The 21,366-nt window shown below is 48.3% G+C and overlaps 1 protein-coding gene across 1 annotated transcript in view; it reads left to right on the plus strand.

Moving 5' to 3' along the window:
- The first annotated feature begins 7,369 nt into the window (after positions 1-7,369).
- Positions 7,370-21,366, plus strand: part of LOC144277513 (complement C3-like) — a 53,413-nt gene continuing 39,416 nt past the window's right edge. Inside the window, exons 1-10 of the mRNA XM_077838333.1 lie at positions 7,370-7,440; positions 11,356-11,548; positions 14,075-14,237; positions 14,905-14,975; positions 15,992-16,086; positions 17,307-17,389; positions 17,550-17,640; positions 18,127-18,229; positions 18,325-18,445; positions 21,166-21,281. Coding sequence (XP_077694459.1) covers positions 7,370-7,440; positions 11,356-11,548; positions 14,075-14,237; positions 14,905-14,975; positions 15,992-16,086; positions 17,307-17,389; positions 17,550-17,640; positions 18,127-18,229; positions 18,325-18,445; positions 21,166-21,281 — 1,107 coding nt within the window. The remainder of the gene's footprint in view (positions 7,441-11,355; positions 11,549-14,074; positions 14,238-14,904; positions 14,976-15,991; positions 16,087-17,306; positions 17,390-17,549; positions 17,641-18,126; positions 18,230-18,324; positions 18,446-21,165; positions 21,282-21,366) is intronic.

A 21,366-nucleotide genomic window follows, 5' to 3' on the forward strand; every position in this document is an offset into this window, starting at 1 on the left:
GTGCCTGTGATTTGGTAACGTGTGCGCGTTTTATCTAGGTATTGCACAGAGAACTCCCCCCCCCCCAACATTTCAGGTGGCTAAAGCAGGACGCCGCGCCACTTGGGTTTTTGGCCCACTCGCCCTCTTTGGACGGAGGTGGATGGGCCAAGTGTGAGTGGTGTTGCAGACTAGCACCGGGGCTCACAACGCCACTCATGTTTGGCTCGCCCGCCCCTCCGTAGGTGGCGTCAGGGGACGGGCAGGCCAAACCTGAGCAGCACTGCAAACCCATGCACCAGGTCGCCGTGTCACAGGGTTTGGGGGCCCCCTCAAACTGGGGGCTCAAGGCAAATGGCCCCTTTAGACCCTCCCCTCTGGGCGACCAAGAATGCAGGAAATGTTCACTCCACCAGGAGAGGGGACTTGGGGGGATGTCAAAGTAGGACCATCCCATGAACCCGAGGGCTGTTGAGAGATCTGGAACATGCCCCCCCCCCATTCTGGAATGACTTTCAGACACTTGGAGGGGAAATTAACCTTTTTAACGACATTCAGCCAAACAACAACCCCCTGAACAACCTGCACATGCTGCCAGTTCCCTGGCAATGCAGTGAAGGGGACGGAGCAGAGTCAAGGCTTAGAGACGCTGGGACAGAGGCAGGGTGGGATGATTGTGCTCACTGTACAATCCACAGAGAACATACTTGCCAAGATAAACCCATCTGTGCCCTAAGGTCTTGTTTACCTTTTACATCAAGGAAGAACCAAGAAGGGGAAGAAAGATGATCTTGTGGTTAAGACGCAAAACTAAGGAGTCAGGACTCCGGGTTCTATTTCCAGCTCTGGAGGCAGAGTGGGATTAAGTGGGTAGAACTGGCCTGTGGTCTATTGCTAGCTGAGGGAGGGTAGGGTTATCTAATGGTTAGAGAAGGGAACTGGGGGTCAGGACTCCTGGGTTCTACTTCTAGCTTAAAGAGGGGGCTGTGATCTATGGGTTAAAGAAGAGGATTGTGTGGTTGGGGCTCCAGGTTCTACTCCTTGCAATGAGAGTATGGTTTAATGGTTAGAGAAGAAGGGGGTGGGGCAGGACACCTGGTTCTGTTCCTGTCATGGGCTTGCTGTGTGATATTAGCCAAGATGCTCAGAACCAAAATAAGAAAAGCAGCCTTTAATTCTGAATGCCTCTGTTTTTGGGGGTGCCCAGTGTGAGCTATGGGTTTCACAGGGGCTCAGGATCCACACAGCCCTTTGTCAGCGCGGCCTGGGACACAGCGATCCTACCGGGGTACCTGAGAAACAGTCAACCCTGGGGAAAGGAAGCTGGCCTCGGCTGCCTGGTATCTGGTTATTAGTTTGCTAATAAAGTCAACTTCCAGGAAGAGAGTGAAATTGGCTGTGTATAATGTGTTTGGAACAGGCTGGGAGTGCCATCTGCTCACAGGTTCCCAGAATCCTCCTCACCAAAATGCTGAAGCTCAGATTTGGAGAAATCTCTGAATACATTTGAGAGTAAAAATTCCTCTATTTCCTATCAATCCTGGGTAAACAGTGAAGAAATCAAGGATTGTGAGGCGTTGACAGGAACTGGCAATGCCAGAGCTGACGTGGATTCAGAAATGGGAGGGTATCTGGGAGAGAGTGGGGGAAGTGCCTTGTACCTTCCAGTGTAGCAACATGTTGGAATTTCCTTGTAATCTCTGTGGATGTGAGGTGTGGGGCCTCTTAGGAAACCCCAGGAAAAGAAAACTCAGCAGTTGCCCATCAAAGAGCAACAAAACAAAGGTTCTTCTGTATCTTAAATGGGTAGGGAATGGGGTAGGTTGGAGCAAAACAGCTGGGCGTCAGGATTCCTGGTTTCTGTTCCAGCACTGGCAGGGGAGTTGGGTCTAGTGATTAGAGCAGTGTGTGTCCTGGGACTCAGAACTCCTGGGCCAAAAGAGCCAATGGGAAGGCTAGAACTTTTTAAAATTGGAACAACTCCCCTTTTGTCTGTTCTGTTGTTGTTCTCTCAGGGAGAGGCAGACAGAGCTGAGCTATGCTGTAAGAAGCTTGGGCCAGGTATGAAAAATTATTAGTATCATACCTAGAAACTACTCATTTAAAACCCCAGATATGTAAGTAGATCAGGAAATGTCTAGGGAGACACAATTAGGTTTATCCTTTTTATTTCTTTATGGCTTGTGGATTCCTCTGTGCTAACTTTGGTGCTTTTGTTTTGCTTGTAACCTTTAAGCTGGACTTCAAGAAAGCTATTCTTGGTGCTTAATCCTTGTAGTTGCTCTTTTAAAATCTAGCAATAGCCTGAGTTCCCAGATGTATTTTCTCCCTTTTTAAAAAGATAAAATTTACCTTTTTTAAGAACAGAACTGAATTTTTGTGTCTTAAGAGGTTTGTGCACATGTTGTTTAATTAACAAGGGCAATAGCTGATTTTTTTTCTTTCTCCACTCTTCGCCGGGCTGAGGGTGAAAGGGTTTGAGGGTACCCCACAAGAAGGAATTCCCAAGTGCGCCTTCCTGGGCTCTCAAAAGGGTTCTGCACTTGGGTGGTGGCAGCATTTACCAATCCAAGGTCAGAGAAAACCTGTAACCTTGGAAGTTTAATACAAGCCTGGAGTGGCCAGTATTAATTTTTAGAATCCTTGCAGAGCCCGGCCTTCTGCTGGGACTCAGAACTGCTGGGTCCTATCCCCAGCACTGGGAGGAGAGTGGGGTCTAATGGTTAGAATGGTTTATATACTGGGACTCAGAACTCCTGGGTTGTATCCCCAGCACTGAGAGGAGAGTGCAGCGTAGTGTAGTGGTTAGAGTACTGTGTGTACTGGGACTCAGGACACCTGGGTCCTATCCCCAGGACTGGGAGGAGATTTGCATCTGATGGAGTGGGTTATACCCCACAAAAGCTTATGCCCAAATAAATTTGTTTGTCTCTAAAGTGCCACAAGGACTCCTAGTTGTTTTTGCTGATACAGACTAACACCGTTACCCCTCTGAAAGCTAATGGGGTTCTTCCAGCTTTACTCTGAGCACAGTAATAGCAGCTTCTAGCCCCTGGTACTAAGGCACTGCCTTTCACTGAAAATCCCCATAGGTTTCCCCTTCTCATGTTCCCCCTTGTTTGCAAATTGGAGCAGGAACCTGTTGCCCAATAAATCCTTCCTGAGTTGAGTGTTGAACCCAGCTCTTTATCCAGCCGAGATCACAGTCCACCCATGTGTTTGTTCAATAACATGCGCAGGTTGTCTGTAGACTGGAGGGTCAGGGCCATGTTCATCGGAATCTGTCTAATATTAAATTATTCAATGTGAAAGGTGAAATTTCCAGAAGCCTGTGTCTGAAATTCAGCAAGTGTGCCCTAAAAGCAGGCAGTCCCTGGATATTTCCCAGAGCAGCTACAAGGTGGCTCGTTAATCCTGCAAATCGCACATATTGGACACACTGCATTTCTTTTACGTTCTTTCTGTAGCAACTTGTGGCAAATAGTATAAAGTGCAGATCTTAAACTGCAGTTCCTGGGGGCTGCCTCAGGCTAAAGTTACTGATTTGACGTTTATTTCTGTTTTCCATGTCACACTGTTTGGCTTTTGTGTTTTCACATTTCACTTTTCATCGTTGCTCCGATTTCACTGAGAGCATTGTTTTGATGTGTTGTAGAGCAGCAATTTAGTGTGCACTTGAGTGCAGGCTTTACGAAACGGGGCCCAGAAATAGTTTTTGGGAAATTCTGGATGACTACTCCTACCTAATCCCCTGACATCCAATTACATTTTTCAGGAGTTCCCTTCCTGAACTTTCAGAAGTATGGGCTGAAGTGAACCAAATATTTTATTTCATAAGTTGAAATACACCCCTTGAATTCTGCTTGCAGCTCTGGTCGCCCCATCTCAAAACAGGTGTATTAGAAATGGAATAGCTACAGAGAAGGGCAACAAAAATGATGAAGGGATTAAGCTTCCATATGAGAAGAGATTAAAAAGGCCGGGGCTCTTCATCTTGGGAAAGAGATGACTAAGGAGGGATATGACAGAGGTGTATAGAATCAGGACTGGTGCGGAGAAATGACTAAGGAAGTGAAGACCCCTTCACCTAACATAAGAACCAGGGGGTCACCCCATGAAATTAATAGGCAGCAGGTGTAAAACAACTAAAAGGAAGTCCTGCACACATCATGCAGTCAACCTGTGGAACTCATTGGCAGGGGGTGTTGTGAAGGCCAAAACTATAACGGGGTTCAAAAAGAGAACTAGATAAGTTCATGGAGGATAGATCCATCAATGGCTATTAGCCAAGATGGTCAAGGATGCAACCACATGCTGTGGGGGTCCTTAAGCCTCTGACTGCCAGATGCTGGGACTGGATGACAGGGGATGGATCATGAGATAATTGCCCTATTTTGTTCATTCCCTTTGAAACAGCTGGCGTTGGCCACTGTCGGAAGGTAGGATACTGGGCTAGGACCATTGGTCTGACCCAGTATGGCCGTTCTTATGTTCTTATCTTAATAATCCTCTTTCCACTGCTGGGAAGTCATCGTTAGGACAGAAAGGGAAAGATGAACCCTTTCATTGCAGGGCCACTGACCCCCCACCAGTCCTAGAATAGTCAGAGAATTATTGTATTTGCCAGGCAGAGTGGACACGGTCCAGCCTTTGTCTGTCTTCCTTATTCAGATTGTAAACAGTCTCTCATCATGAATCTGTGCAGCACCTGGTACAATGGGGCCCTGATCTCAGCTGGGGCATCTAGGCACTGCTGTGATACAAATAATAACAAATATTCATTCATGACGGCACAAAATCTACTTGCCCATTGATAATGGGACAACTAATGACATTTTACCCACCTGTTAAAATAAATTTGCAAGGCTGGTGTGTGGATTATGGATTAGATATTGTATACTCACCCCCAAATCAAGACGGGATACCTTTCTGGAAGGTATATGCTTTAGTCAGTCACCAATTATTGGGCTCAATACAGGGGTAACTGTGTGAAATACAATAGCCTGTGCTTTGCAGGAGGTCAGTCTCGATGATCAAATGGTCTCTTGAAAATCTGCATTTTGGACTAGATTTTGCCTCTGTCAGTGTAAATCAGTGTCATTCCACTGACGGGAGTCGGGGCAAACGGCTTGACATCAGCTGAGGATGTGTTCCCATTCAGTACTCAATACTCATTCAAAACAGTAACTCCACTGAAACCAGCCTGTGATCTGACCCTGAGTGTATAAATTAACCCTTTGTGGAAAACACTGCATCTTGCTGAGTGTAGGTACAGCGCCTAGGACAGTGGGCCCCCGATCTCAGCTGGAGTTACCATAATACCAGGCCACGAACACAACTTGCTCCCCTGTCAGCCTGATGGAAAAATTAAAATCTTGCTTGTAAAACAAAGGGTGAGGCTGATTATAACAGTAGATTCAAGTCTTACGCGTTGGGCTCACACCCGGATTTGGGGCCAGGGCCTCGGCTGCTGCAAACCAGCATTGCTCTAACGAAGTCAATAGAAGTAGGGTCGTTTACGCCAGCTGAGGATGTGGCCGTCTGGCTTTAAATGTAGCTAATAATGGCAGCATCTGCCCAGCTCTGTATTTATTATTCATATAGCATTAGCACTTCGAGGGCCCAGCATGCTAGGCGCTGGTCATACATAGCAAGGGGCAGTGGCTCTGTCCCAGAGGTTCATCATCCAGAGGCAATGCGAGAGGTCACACCGCAGGTCAGGGGCAGAGCCTGGAAGAGAATTCAGATCTCCTGGGTCCCAGGCGACTGCCTTAGCCATGACACCATGTTGCTTTTACTTTCACTGCTCCCATTCCACTGAGCCCTCCTTGGTCCCGCTAGCCATATGGCATTGTCACCGCTCAGACTTGTGACACCCGTTGTTAGGTAAGCCCAGTCGGCTGCTTAGCCGTAAGTAAATATGTTGCAACTGGATGTCTTTGGATATTGTCCAGACTGAAGCCCTGTCCAAATACCACTGCCAGGAAAAGAAACCTGTTCCTGGAAGCCAGCTGATAAGGTGCCTTCCCCCATTAACCCTTCCCTGGTTTGCAGTGGTTTGCTTTTACCCAGAGGAAGGGAAAAACAGACTCTGAGATGAGTGATCTCAGTGGGGCTAGGCGGGTTCATACCAGTGGAGGATCCGGCCCAGAGATCTGAAGGTCTGGTTCATCAAGGAGGTTAACCTCTAAAAGGCCAGGTACTGGATTACAGGGTTATTGCAGGTGAAAAGCAATAGGTTAACCGGTGCCTGTGCAAATTGCTGTTTCGAGCTTCAAAGCAACCGAAGGGATTTTGATACCCATCCGCCATTAAAATGTGTCTGAATCCTCTCCATGGCTTTGAAGATGCCAACCAGGATGTATTTTTCAGGGGCACAGGAAATGCCACACCAGATCAGATCCTAGGGTCATCTCCAAGCATGGCTATTACCAGACATTTCAGAGACAGGTGCAAGAAACTCTACTGTGGACAATTATAGCCTGCCCGGGGGGACATTACCTCTCACGTGGCAATGAGTTCTGGAGGCTAATTCCACATTATTATTTCCTTTCATCACTTTTATGTTACCTGGCAGTAGCACCCAAAGGCCTTCTTTGTGCTAGGTGCTGTGCAAACATACAAAGCAGGTGTAGATGATGGGTGGTCAAACATGCCGGTGCCCTGTCTTTATTAGCACTCCCACCATTGCTATCAGCAGCGTAGATTCCCTAATCGAGTGTAGAGGAGTCCTGGCCTAAGAGACAGTTTCTGCCCCAGAGGTTTTACAATCCAAGAGAATGGGATAGACCCTTCTGGGGCTCCCTTGAGGACTGGGACCGCTTTCCCTACTGAAACATCCCAGGACTTGCCCAAGGTAAAAGAGGGTCAAAAGGGAGATCCAGGAACAGAATCCAGGAGTCCTGATTCTCAGCCTGCCCCCTCGTTGTAACCCAGTAGATCCCACTCCCCTCCTAGAGCCAGGAATATAACCCAAGCGTCCTGACTCCCAGCCCCGACTGCTTTAACACACTTGAACCTATTCCTCATTCACAGCTGGGAGCAGAACCCAGGAGTCCTGACTTCCAGCCCCAATTCTCCATGCTAGGCCTGAACTGTGGTATTGATCAGCGCCCCACCATTCTGATCTGTGGCTAGCACCTTGGCATGGAGTAAACACAAGCCCAGCCTCAGGTCCCTAATTCCAACTCCAGCCCTTGGAAAGACAACTAAACCCTTGTGTCAAGGGAGTGAAGAAAACATCTTTTGTTCTGAACTTTTCCCGTTTCCTGGGCTCCTCCTGGTCACTGACTAACCCGCCCAGCTGTTTGCACAAGGGCTCATCTTACAGGCAACTCTGAGGATAAATAGCCCAGGAGGAGCTACTTCTCCTCACCCTCCTGTCCTCACCATGGGGGGCTCTGCTCTCTACCTGGTGGCCGTGTTTGCTTTCTACTTCCCGGCTGTTTCTCACAGCCAACTGTAAGTACCCCCGCGCTTCTGCCACAGTGATGAGGATATTAACCAGGGTTTGTTAAATGGCTCCCAATGGAAACAAAGCTCAGTTTTCCTCTCTTCTCTGCTACTGTGTGTGGAGTGGGAACAGGCTGCAGAAATTCTCTTCCTCACCTGGTCCAAGCCTCTTCTCCCTCGCTCAGTTCCAAGGCTAATTTTGGGATTCAGAAGACGGAATTTTTAAAAAAGTATAAACTGGATTTTGTGCCTCACTTGATCTAAGTGAATCAGGTATAGACAAGGAGTAATTCCATTGAAAACAATGGGGTTGCACCTCCCTGAAATGCACTGAAATAAGTTGGATTGTCTTTCCCTTGGCTCCAGTGGGCTTTGGATCAGGCCCTAAAAGAAACCAGAATCAGCTTCTACAGGGCCATATTTTGAACTCCTTGCTCAGTTTCTACATCCACAAGACACCCAGTGGGAATAAATTCTATTTTCAGTGTGTACTGGTGCAAATCTGGAGTAACTCCACAGACTTCAACGGGTAGTTAGTTACACTGGAGTAACTCCACTGGCTAAGGGAATTGCTTATGGTGCATGAGGCAGACCAGAACCCAGTTCACTTCCAAGGGGCTGGTGGGCTTCCGAAGCACAGTGGTCCACCGCTTGGGCGCTGCACTGGGAGTCAGGACTCCTGGGTTCTATTTCCAGCTGTTGGAGGGAATGTGCCTCAGGGGCCAGAAGATGGGAATGGGAGTCGGAGCTCCTTGGTTCTACCTGATGCTCTCACAGGGGGGATATCCTGGAGACGCCTGGGTTCTAGGAGGGGGATGATGTCTAGTGGTTAGAGCCGGGGGGTGTGACTTGGAGTCAAAACTGCTGGGCTCTATTCCCAGCTGAGTCACTGACTGGCTGTGTGACCTTAAGGAAGTCCCTCCCCTTTTCTGTGCCGGCCTCTCCCTCCTCTGTGAAAGGGGGATCACGACACTGTAAAGTGCTGCGAGATCTATGCCTGGCGAGTACTTTGAGTGTGACCCCGGGGCTAAGCTTCTGTTGTCCATTTGACTGACTGGCTGCCTGGCATGGTTACTGCCTCCCGGCCTGTTCATGTCTGTGCTGGGGTGGCCCGATGAACAGCCCCAAGCCAGACCAATAGCCCATGTGCTTGGCTCTAAAGCTGGGAAGGGATCATGGTGCAAGGGGGTGGCAGCGATAAAAGGGAGGAAGCAGGAACAGGTAGTTTGATTTGATTTGGTGCCGCCCCCTGTGGTCAGGCCAAACGATGGACGTGACACTGAGCGGGAGACAGAAGGAAACTCCGAGGGATGTCTCCCTTCAGAACTGCAGGGATGGAGCTGCTTAAAGGTTCATCCTACCTCAGGGGCCTGCTGAGCCAGTGAGTAGCCAGCAGCTGCATGAGAGATGCTTTGATCTGTCAGGATGACCCTACTCACATACGGAGCCTGTGTCGGGTCCCCACCCTCCCCATGAGGCGGGAGGGGCTGCCACCCGGACGCCAGACTTCGGGGTGATAGACAGACGTCCGGATGGGGGTTTGGGTTTTGCAGGGTGACCCCACTGGGAATGCACCACGGTGGGCTGCAGGCCAGATGTGCAGACCTCGTTGCAGCTTTCCCCAAAGGGTTCCAGAGATTTATGAAACCTGTTTCTGACCCTGGGCCTACTTTCAGGAAAGGAGGAGGCTGGGTTCCCCCAGGAGGGAGAGAGGAGATTTGGTAGCCACCATGCAGCGCTCACTCCGGGTCTCAACCCTGACCTGTGTCTCTAGGATTTCTAGAAGGAACATCAGGGGCCTACCTGGTCCATTTTGACAGCGCTCTGGTGCATGGCTGGTACCAAGCGGATGCCCTGCTTAGATGCTCCTGGTATTGCCTGAGGAAGCGATGAGCAGTAAACGTGGCCCATGCTCGACGACTCCCCAGCGCAGCATGCTCCTCTCTAGGAAGGGTCAGGCCGTGCAAACCATATGAGCGCAGTTGATGGAATGCAGGAGGACACAGCATCGCTCTCTCCCAGGGACACTGGAGTCAGCACGAGCTCAGAAGGGAGAGCTCCTTCTACCGAGCCCGCACCCTTCTTCCTGCAGTACAGCGCCCCGTAGCACCACACTGGGGCATTGGGGTCAGCACTGATTGCTAGGGGAGAGCGCCCCCTGCTGAGCCCCCTACCCTGCTCCCTGCAGCACAGCACCCCCTAGCACCGCACTGGGGCATTGGGGTCAGCAGGGACTGCCAGGGGAGAGCGCCCCCTGCTGAGACCCCCCACAGTGCCAGATTAAAAAATTCTGGGGCCCTGTGTGCACTATGGAAATGGTGGGTGAGCGTGTGACCGGGCGGGGGGCGAGGGTTGGGTCCTACCCCTAGGGGGTGGGAGGACCTAGGAAGGTTGGAGAGTGAACCCACGCCCCAGTCACCCCACATGGTGGCTCCTGTCCCATGGGGCTGGCCTGGCTCCCTGCTCCAGCTCATTGGCTGTCACCATAGTGCACTGGCGGGGGTGGGGCCTCAGTTCCCATCCTAGTCCTGGCACCATCGGCTCGCCCACCTGAAAGTGGACTGTGATGGGCCAAAACAAATAATCTGACAGGCTTTGTTCCCTCCCCTCTCCCCCACCGGGTGGACAGGCACCCCCAGAGATGGGGGGCCCAGTGCAAGAGCACTGAGTACACGTGGGTTAAACCGGGCCTGCCCCCACCAGCACAGCACTAGCCTCCAACTGGGGCAGCAGGATCAGCATAGAGTTGGAAGAGAGCACCCCCTGCCGAGCCACCACCTTGCTCGTTGCAATGCAGCACCCCCAGCACCATGCCGGGGCATTGGGGTCAGCACTGACTTACAGGGAAGAGCATCCCCGACTGTATCGGTGTACAGCTGGGCACCCCATTTCAGAAAAGTGACAACAGCAATGTCTTTTATGACAGGATTAGGCCGGGGGACACACATCCACTCACAGCAGTTTTCCATAGGGACGGGAGCACATCATGTCCTGAACTTTTCGCCTACATGTGTGTGCGTATGATCTTTATCTGGTATGAAAAACTCAAGTCCAATCATCTGTCACCCTTCCTACTGGAGTGACATACAGACAACTTGGCTGACATTTAGCAAAACTTTTTATTTCCCCCCAGGCCTACTTCCTTGTGAATTCACAACACCGTGGGTGATGTAATCAGTCAGTTATTTCACCTGGAAAACGGCAACCCTGATTTAACTCCATTGCCTGAGGGGAGATTTTCCAGACAGCCTAGGTGATTTAGGGGCAAAGTCAACTGGACTTGGAAGGGCTTGTCTCCATGAAGAGTTAGTTCACAGCAAACTGAAGTGTAAATCTACCCCACACTAGCCCACTGCACACTAACTGTCTGTGTGGACACTGTTAATGTGTACTAACAGTTCCTTAGTGCACTTTGTCTTCGTGCACCTTGGGCCCCGAATACTGTGGCCCTGCTGCAATTTTTAGACACCAGCTCAATCAGAGCTAACACCTGTATGCCCGGGTCTACATTTAACATTTACGTCAACCTAGCTACATTGCCCAGGGATTTAAGCAGCAGTGTAGTTAAGCCAACCTAACTGCCGGTGTAGATGGGGCTCGGTTGATGGAGGAATGGATGGTGCATTATCTACAGCGAGTAAAGCCTGTAGTGTAGACAAGCCCTAAGTCTACCCAAATTGGGAGTCACGCCTCCCAGTGGCTGTGTAGACATACCCCTAGGGGCAGGAGCTGTCTCTTACTCTGTGTTTTTTACTGTGCGTCAGTCGCTGTTGGGATTTTGAGATGCTGCTGTAAAGCAAATAATAAATTATAAACCGTGGTAACAAGCCTGGTATAAAACCTCCTTCGGGATGTGGGAATCGCAACCAGTGGGGTTTTAAATACTGACTGAATTAATCACATCGACCTTTTTGCCATTCACAGCTACTCCCTGATCACGCCCAATGTCCTGCGGGTGGAGAGTGAAGAGAAGGTCGTGGTGGAAGCCCATGGCCTCAATGCCCCAATCACGGTTACAGTTACCATGCATGACTTCCCACATAAGAAACATGTCTTATACCAGGTCCGAACCGACCTCAATCCTGTGAATGGGATGATGGGCACAGCCATAATAAAGGTGGGTAAAACCCCAGGCTCAGGTCATCCAGTGAAACAAAGGGTATAATTTTCAACAGTGTCCCACTCATTTTAGAGACTAACCAATTTATTTGAGCATGAGCTTTCGTGAGCTACAGCTCACTTCATCGGATGCATCCGATGAAGTGAGCTGTAGCTCACGAAAGCTCATGCTCAAATAAATTGGTTAGTCTCTAAGGTGCCACAAGTACTCCTTTTCTTTTTGCGAATACAGACTAACACGGCTGTTACTCTGAAACCACTCATTTTAGGAGCCTCCAGTATTTTGGTTCCCCAACTCTGCAATACCGAGACGTTCAGACCCCGTCCAGGTTGGATGTCGTTCCAAAAGACTCTAGCCCAGCACGAAGTTATGAGTTTGAAATGCTGGGTCAAAGTCTATGGCCTGTGTTATACATAGGGCCCTACCAAATTCACAGTCGTGAAAAATGCATCATGGACCATGAAATCAGACCTCCTCTGTGAAATCTAGCTATTGGAGGGGAGGAGAAGGGGCTGGGCTGGGGGGTGTCCCAGCCGGGGGCTCCTACCATGCCCCTGGCTCCAGCTGTTAGTCCCCCCAGGGCTGGGGAGGGACAGGACTTACTGTTACCTGGCACAGCTGCTCTCTGGGGGAGAACAGACTCATGTCTGTCCTGTCCCTTCCCAGCCCCGCGGAGACGAGCAGCTAGGAGCCCCTGGCTGGGGCGCTCTCAGAAGCACAGGGGAGATCAGACCCACCTCCACCTCTGGGAACCTCCTGCGGCTGCAGGAAGCTGAGGGCAGTGCAGAAGTGAGGGTGGCAAACCCATGACCCCCCTACAACAGGTTTGTGACCCCCCCCATGAATCCCTTTTGGGTCAGGATCCTCCCAGTTACAACACCCTGAAATTTCAGATGTAAACATCCCAGAACATGAAATTGACTAATTTTCAAATCCTAGGTCCATGAAAGTGACCAGAATAGACTATGAATTTGGTTGGGCCCTAGTTATACAGGAGGTCAAACGAGCTAGCTGATCATGTTAAACATCTATGAATCTATTTGTGATGGGGGACGTATAGCTAACTAGTTAGATAAGTACAGTGGGGGTCTCTTGTTGGGGACCTAAAAACTGAGGTGCCCCTAGGGTGACCAGATGTCCTGTTTTTATAGAGAAAGTCCTGATATTTGGGGCTTTTTCTTATATAGGCTCCTATTACCCTCCACCCCCTGTCCCGATTTTTCATACTTGCTATCTGGTGATCCTAGGTGCTCCAAATTAGGAGGTAGAAGAAAAAGTTGAGAGGAAGGATGTTCGAGTGGTTAGGGTGCTAGCCTAGGACTCAGAAGACCTGGGTTTGATTTCTAGCTGTGTCACAGACTCTCTCTGAGTTCTTGGGTAAGTCACTTAGTTGCTCTGTGCCTCAGTTTTCCCATCTGTGAAATATTGATAATAGCGCTTCTTTCTTTTGCTGGGGGGCAGGAGGGGACATGCTGTGAGGTAATAATATACTGGGTAATAATATACTGACACGGTAATAGGGGCCATATAATAACTTAAATAGATAAACTGAATCACAGTGAGATCTAACAGCAAATCACACTGGACAGATATTAATTCCGTTGCTTAATGCATGGCTGGGAGATACTCAGGTATTGCAGTGGTGGGGGCGGTACAAGAACCTGTATTGAACAAAACATGCAAATGACATGATTTTGTTTATTTTTTGGCATTTTCCATTGCAAATTAAAAAAAAAGATGACAATGAAATGGTTAAAGTCACAAGAGTTTTGGTGAATACCTTGGTCTTAATTCCTGTTGACACGTCAAAGCCAATTATTTGTGTCTCAGCTGACTTGGGAGCTACTTCATTCAATGCACCGAGGTTGTGTGGTCAGGTACATAACCATACGCACTAGGGCTCGTGTTTGCACTGCCTGGGAAACTTGCTCAGAGCTTGCCAAATCCTGTCCCTAATCTGCGCTAGGCACAGCACCATTTCTGGGTGGGGTTCCCTGGTGGAGCAGGATTCTCGTTTTGACTTGATCCAAAGTCCTGGCCAGGAATGGAGAGTTGAGGGACAGAGGGAAGGTCTCTAAGATGTTACAGTTTTAGGGGAGGACAGTAGGAATAGTCGGGAGCACATCAGTGCAGTAGAACTGACTTCAGCAGGGCACCCATGGGATTCCCTTTGGTTCACAAACATTCCATATAACAGGAGGCGATGGGATAATGGGTACAGGGCTGTCCAAGTGGTCTGGCCTGACTCACTGGTGGTGACCTACGCTGACTCTGTGTCATCCTGGGAATCCCCCTCCACCTGGGGCATTCCCCAATGAGGAGACCCACCATCTTCTGGCAGCTGTGTAAGCTGCTGGAGGAACTGCATGTAGAGCAGGTTAGTAAAAGGCCATGATTTCTTATGGATTCTTTCCATGTATAACCTAAGCATCGTTAACACTGCAAAGGTCTTTTGCGTAGAGCATCCCTTGTGGTGGTGAGTAAAAGCAGGAAGAACTTATCCATGCTCTTCTTCTCATGCAGGTTCCCACCAAAGAGATAAAGAAAGATTCCAGACAAAACCAGTATGTTGTGGTCCAGGCTAAGTTTCCTCGGCAAACCCTGGAGAAAGTGGTTCTGGTCCATTTCCACAGTGGATACATCTTTATCCAGACGGATAAAACCATCTATACACCTGGGTCTACAGGTACTGCCTTCCCCTGGTTTCTTCTAATGGGAAGGGGTGGGAGCTGCTGATGTCATGCCATATCTACAGCAGCGCTGCGGGGTCCATCCTGTGCATATGGCTTTGCTTGTTGTCTGGCTGAAGATGGAGGACAGTTGGAGCAGAGACTTTGCCACCACCAATTTGCAATATTTCACCCTTCACCATCGTCCCCGTTGGGATGTCCCATTGAGTGTTAGATACCGAAAGACTGGGTGGGCCATGGGATTGAGAATGGGCGATGGAACTTTTCAAATCCCAGTGACTGGTTCAGCTCCATCTTGTACTGAGATACATGCCCCCATCTGACAGCCGTCCAAAGCCTGTGTGAAATAGGGGCTGCTAATCCCAGCTCATTCAGAGCAGGACAGGTCCCTGCAATGACAAAGCCCTCCCACCTGGTACTTAGGGACAGGGGAGAAAAGCAAGACAACGCCCTAAAGAAAAAAGCCATGGAGATCTCCGACTTTAGAAAGAGGCTATTGTGAAACAACCCCTGATGGGGGCTGATGGCTCAGATCCTCCATAGAGTTAGGCACTGAACTTCCGTTGTTTTCAATTAGACTTAGACACCTAAGTAGCTTTGAGGATCTGGGCCAAGGTGTTTATCAGTTAACAACGTCCCTCTCTTCTCTCTTTATTTTCTCAGTCCTCTGTCGGATCTTCACCGTGGGTCACAAACTAGAACCAGTGACCAAAACAGTTATCATGGAGTTTGAGGTGAGGTCGCTGTTCTGAGTGAGCCCGTGGGGGGATAGGTGGGTTTAGCCACTTGTCTGGGTAACGTGCAGCAATTTAATGTGTCTGAGGAGGCTGCATACAACCCCTGCATGTAGCAGCAACATGGTACAGCCGGGAGAAAATCAAATGATTGCCTGAGGTCCCTCCTTGCAAACCTCTGGTGTGCAAATTCTCCTCCAGTCATGAGGGAGGTTACGAAGTTTGCAGGGGCAGCAGCCAGGCAGCTCTCGCGGGAAGTCCCGTGGTTCTGCAGCGGTGTTAACCCTTGAGGAAAGTTGCATGGAGTTCTTCGGGAAGAGCCAAGCAGGTGATTGTCTGGGAAGGCTGAAGACAAGGAGACACTGCAAAGAGCCCTTTGAAGGACGTGTAAAGTGGTGGCAGGAAAAGGGATTAGAGCTACAGGCGTTAGTCCTCTTAAGGCCCTTTCCACTGGGTTTTATGATCCATAAAATAAAGTAACTCAGCTGCAAAGCCCTGGGCAATAATTCCCAGGGGGTTCCCTCACCTCAGCCAGCTGGGAGGGGAGAAAACACGCCTGTCCCTTCAGTTCCTCTTTGACTCAGTTTCCCCTTTCTTTGACACTCTGCCCTGAGCAGCAGCATAACCAGCTGGGGCCTTGAGATGGGGAGCAGCTGTGGTTGGCAGAGTGACCCAGCCCTTTGGGCAGCTCCAAGGTTTGCAGAAAGCTCAGGGTTAAGCCTGGCATCTGCAAGATTCTGCCGTGGAGGCTCTTCAGTCTTCCCAGCTGCTTCCTTGAGTTCTTTGGTGGCCTCGCTGAGCTATCTCAGAAGGTCAGGAGAGATTTGTCGGTTTTTCCAGGGTCTCTGGCTTGTTAAGAAATTCAAACCAACCAGTGGAATCCAGATTGTTACATGCTATTGTTGGAAGTATGGAGAACCGTCCACTGGCCCAGGAATGTAAATGTGGCAGATGATGCTGTTAAGAGCAATTGACAGCATTTTTCTCCCTAAACTCTTAACTTGTTTACTTTTCAGACCCCTGAGTCCATTATTGTCAAGCAGATTCCCATCTCCGCCCCCTTGAAATCAGGCATCTTCTCCCTGAACCACAACTTGCCGGAGATTGTCAGGTAGATTGCCCTGATGTTACTATGCCTGGACAGAGCAGAGCTTTGCAGGAGTTGGGCAGAGAAGCAGAAGAGATGATGTGGAGCTAGTTACTGTGTGTGGCCCATCAGCTAGATCATCTCCTACAGGCATTTCCAAGTGACGTGGAGAAAACAAACTCTCCTGCCACATACCCAGTCTTGGCATAATTTGATTTGTATTTCTTATCGTTTCGATGGATAATCATGTTTATTTGTAAGCCTTTTTTTCAGTTTTGATCACTTCAAATGCTCAGTTATGCAAAACGAAATTATGGGTTTTTATCGTCCCCCATTCTGAGTTTTAGCCATTTAAATTTCACAGGTGGGGGAAAACATGGGGGCCAGACCACGGTGGTGGGGTCTGATAATAATTATTTAATGACAGTAGACACTGAGATTCAAAAAAGCGAAAGCTTTATAGCCATTAAAACACAAATTGTCAACATCATATGTCCAAATACGGCAAGTATAAAGCCTTAAATCAAACTGTAGTAAGTTCTTATGCCGTGTTTTTCTTGCTTTGCCTATCTCTAAATTTCGATATTATCGATGGAAATGTGTTTTTGTTGGTATGCGTGTGCACAGTGAAATCAATGACACGTATCGATAAAAAAGTCCACACAGTCACCAGAATGAACCTGCACTGACTTCCTTTCCATTACTCCTGATTTATTCCAGAGTATGTGCAGGCAGGATCAGGTCCTATTGGCCTGTTTTTCAAAAGTGCTGAGCACCCAACCTCCCATTCAGTCGGATTTATGAATGTTCAACTACTCTGAAAATTATGTCAGTGAGCTGGTGAGTGAGGGACCTGATTTTGGTATGGATCGGAGTCTCCTTAAGTTTGGGGGTGTTTGGATTTAGGGTTTTGGTTCATGCAGACTGTAGAAACAAGTGCTGGCCACAAAGTTTAGATCGAAACTTCCCAAACCTTGCTCGGCAAAGGTTGAGGGGATTGTGGATCAAATGTTTTGTTCCAAGTACCTACCTCTAGTTCTGGTTCATGCAATCCTCAAGGTGCAGAAAAAAATGCCTTGTATGAGATTCCCTGTGGTTCCCTCAAGACGGCTTGAGTTCCACGTATGGCTTAGATTTAGCTTATGGGGCCGATAAAATTACCGGAGAAACAAGTGAGCCAGGTGGGCCTTGCGAAATGTGCGTGTTAAGTGCATTCAGTGTTCCCTCTTATTTCCTTCCTCCAGTCTGGGAACCTGGAAGATCACGGCCAGGTATGAAGACTCCCCTCAGCAGACCTTCAGTGCGCAATTTGATGTTAAGGAGTACGGTAAGAATCCAGCACCCACTGGGCCCAGGCTCAGGGAGTGGGTCTGTCTCTACTCTCCTGACACCATCTTGGAGCAGACTCTCCATTCGGCTAGGCTTTGTTGGCAACCCACCCTCTCCTACAAGCTCAATGTTCTCCTCTTCCCCTCTCGTTTCTCCAGTGTTGCCGAGTTTCGAAGTCATATTGGAGCCGGCTGAGAAGTTTTTCTACATCGATGGCAATGAAGACTTCAGGGTTTCTATCACTGCGAGGTGGGTGGAAGGGATCAGCTGACTGGGGTAACAAAGATAGGTTTTAGTGCAGAAAGAAACCTAAGTCTTGCATCACTTTGGGAATGTTTTCCACTAAATGTTTTTTTTTTTTCCCGTGAAGAGTCTCCATTTTCCATGGGAAATTCTAATTTCTTTTTTCATCCAAAAACCCAATGTTCAAAAATGGAGAAAAAAAAATTGGCTGAAAACCTTGTGATTCAGAAATGCTGGTGTGGTGCCTCATGGGGCTTTCCATTCAGGTGCTTCATTCTTCCGTTCTTCACCATGGGCTGGGCTTGCTAGCTGGACTTAAACTCCCATGATGCACCATAGCCATGATGGTCCACTTCTCCTTACCATGGTGGATCATGGGAGATACAGACCGACCAAGGAGCTGGGCCTATAGAGGAGAATGGTGGCATAGGGCCATAATATTCAGCAATAGGTTTCCTTTTGGCTTCTCTTACCCATCCTTATCTCCTCCAGGTACCTATATGGGAAAAAACTAGATGGCACTGCTTTTGTCCTCTTTGGGGTGAAGATGGATGATGAGAAGAGGAGTATCCCGCAGTCTCTCAAGAGAATCTCGGTAATTCGTGTTCTTGGCTGGAGGGCTGGGGGAGGGATTCATGCCTCCTGGGAAACTCTGTGGGTGAGGTCATGAAACTCTCTCTCCCTTTCTAGATAGAAGATGGAGACGGGGAAGCAACACTGACGAGACAGATGCTGCAGGCTCAGTTTGCCAACCTGCATGAACTGGTTGGCCATTCGCTCTACATCTCTGTCACCGTTTTGACAGAATCTGGTGAGCATCAGCAATAAGTGCAAAGCCAAGTGTTTTATTCACGGGGTGTTCCAAAGTGGTGCCAAGTGCAGTTCGAGGTGTTGATTTAGATGTATAAAGCCCTATCTACTTAGGTTTCTGCAGATCTTAAAGGCTGTAGGCCAGATTCTTATCTCATTCGCTCTGGGGTAAAACTGGTATGATGGGTTGCTCCCCCCTCCAGGGTGCCACCTGATGTATTGGGGTACCACTGTGCCCGGCTTTTCCACCAGCCTGGGCTCCCTTACACTGTCCTGATGAGCCAGGCCCTCTCAAGTCTCCTCCAGCACACACACAGGAAGGGACATGCCCAGCTGCAGGAAGACAGACACTGAAATCAGCTGCATAGGAAGGCTTCAGCTAAGGAATTTCCCAGCACTCACGTGCACATCCCTTCTGGCATGTAAACCCAAAATTGTACTGTCTTGCACTGCACAGACAACTGTACAGCATAAGCTCATGAAATTTGCCCCCTCTCTCAACGTGGAGGACGATATGCACAGCTTTTTGCTCCCCAGTTATGAATTCCACAAACTGGTTTTAGAGAAAACAAAAACAAGTTTATTAACTACAAAAGATTTTAAGTGGTTATAAGGGATAGGAAACAGATCAAAACAGATTACCCAGCAAACAAAACAAAAACGCAATATCAGCTCAGATACTAAAGAAACTGGTTACAAGCACTAATTTCTCACCCTAAATGTTGTTTTAGGCAGATTGCAGAGTTTCTTGAAGGCAAGCTGCTCTTGCATGCAGCTTAAAACTCCAGGTATTTCTTTTACAGGCTAGACACCCTCTGCCTAGCCTGGTCAGTCCTTTCTTCCCAGATCAGTCTTAGATGTTTACAGCAGTCATCTTGGGCGAAGCTTCAGTGAAGAACCGACCCTGATTATCGCACTTCCCTGCCTTAAATAGGTTTTACATATGGTGGGAATCCTTTGTCTTCCAGTGTGATTCCCACCCCCGGACAGTGGAAAAGGACAAATTTTATTATGGAGTCTAGTATCAGGTGACTTAATCACATGACCCTTCAGCCATTACTCACACAAAGGAAGTCCATTTGCAGCATCCTAGGAAGATGGGAGATTACCCTCTTCAAAGTCTTATTGTTCTCCCTAGCAGTCTATTGACTTGTATCCAGCTAGCCAGCCAGACTGATTGCATTTTGCCTGGTGGGTGTTCTCCGGGTGCAAACACTTTTGTAGTACAGATGTAGGGTCAATATTCCTAACTTAAGACACAAAAATGATACATGAATAGAAATGGGATAATCATATTCAGTAAATCATAACCGTTCCAATGATATCTCACAAGTCCCATCTTGCATAAAACACATCTTAGTTATGCTATAATCATATAATAACAATATTTCTCTGAAGAATATGGGGTGTAATGTCACACCTGGAATAACTCCAGATTTACACCAGCGAAAGTAGCTTGAAACTCTTGCACCTTTGTTTTCTCCGCATTGCACCTTTCCATTTCTAAGAGTTCTGGGTCAGCTCTTAGGGATAGTCTAGGCATACTTACTCCTGCCTCAGTGCATGGGATGGACTAGATGACTCCTTGAGATCCCTTCCAGCTCTACATAGCTCTGGTCTCTTAACTTTCCCTGCAGAGGGAGCAGCCATTCTGTTCCGAGCAGCTGTAGCTTGTTACAGATGAAACTAGTAGCTGAAAGCCTGTGCCATTGCACGCGTGTGGCAATTGGGCCAAGTAATCCAAACAACCAATGAAATTACTGCATGCAAATTAGTTGTAGAGTAAAGGTGGTGATTGGTTGGTTGAGTTGTGTCTGATATCACAATGGTCTAGGACTCTTGGCATGCCACATGCCTTACTGGAGTTGTACACCAGGCTTGTACCTTCAGAATGGCTGGGGATTTAAAAATTGGCTGGTAACAGACTGCAAATCCCAGTGGTAATTGAACCTGGTGATATTGTAACTAAGAAGAGCCCTTCTCTTGCCTATATAGCTGCTTCCATCACTTCACACAGACGCAACAGACGTTCTAGGCTTCAGAGTGGTACAACCTCAGAGTGACAGTCCTGGAATCTTATTATATAGATAGATACACAAACACTGTGCGCTCTCTCTCTCCCAGAGACTTTGTTTTTGTTCTTTCTTGTTGCTTCTTTAAAAGTTAAAATAAGTTGTTTTAGCATGAAAGGGACTGATTCTGTTTTCACTGCTACAGTGCCACTGACTATAGGGGAGTTATTCCTGATTTATACTGGCGTGAGAACAGAATCAGGCTCAACGGCCTGCAGTAATGCCAACCCCAAACATGCAAAAATCACAAGTCAGTCCCCCCGCTCCCAAAATCACGAGATCACATAAAAAATCATGAGTATTTTTTTTTAAATAGTAAACTTTGGTTGCTTTTTCTTTCCCTCCTAGCTTTTGAGGCGTTAGATCGCACTTGGGACATGCTTTCAAGCTTTTCTCTGCAACCAGGAGGGTTAGAAACGTATTTCTTCTTTTAAGTGACAGCTGAGATTCTCATGCCATATGGTGATTCTAGCAGCTGAGGCTTGAAGACAAGGAATTAAAACAGGAGACTCATGATAAAATCACAAGAATCAGCGGCACTGAATCAACATCTGACCATGGCCCATTCCTTGTGTTTTACCCTGGACCTTAAGGACAAAATTTGTATTCCCTACCTCAGTTTTAATTGACCCATGGCTTCTCTCTGCAGGCAGCGACATGATGGAAGCGGAGAACACCGGAATTAAAATTGTGACATCTCCCTATCAGATCCACTTCACAAAAACACCCAAGTACTTCAAGCCGAGGATGCCCTTTGAACTCATGGTAATATCTCTTCTTCTAGAACATGCCAACTGTTGCCTGAGGTGTATAAAGAGGAGAGAACTATGGGTACTAGGGTGGTGAGGGT

Source organism: Eretmochelys imbricata, chromosome 20 (genome assembly GCF_965152235.1).
Source record: "Eretmochelys imbricata isolate rEreImb1 chromosome 20, rEreImb1.hap1, whole genome shotgun sequence".
In the NCBI taxonomy this organism is placed as follows: Eukaryota; Metazoa; Chordata; order Testudines; family Cheloniidae; genus Eretmochelys; species Eretmochelys imbricata.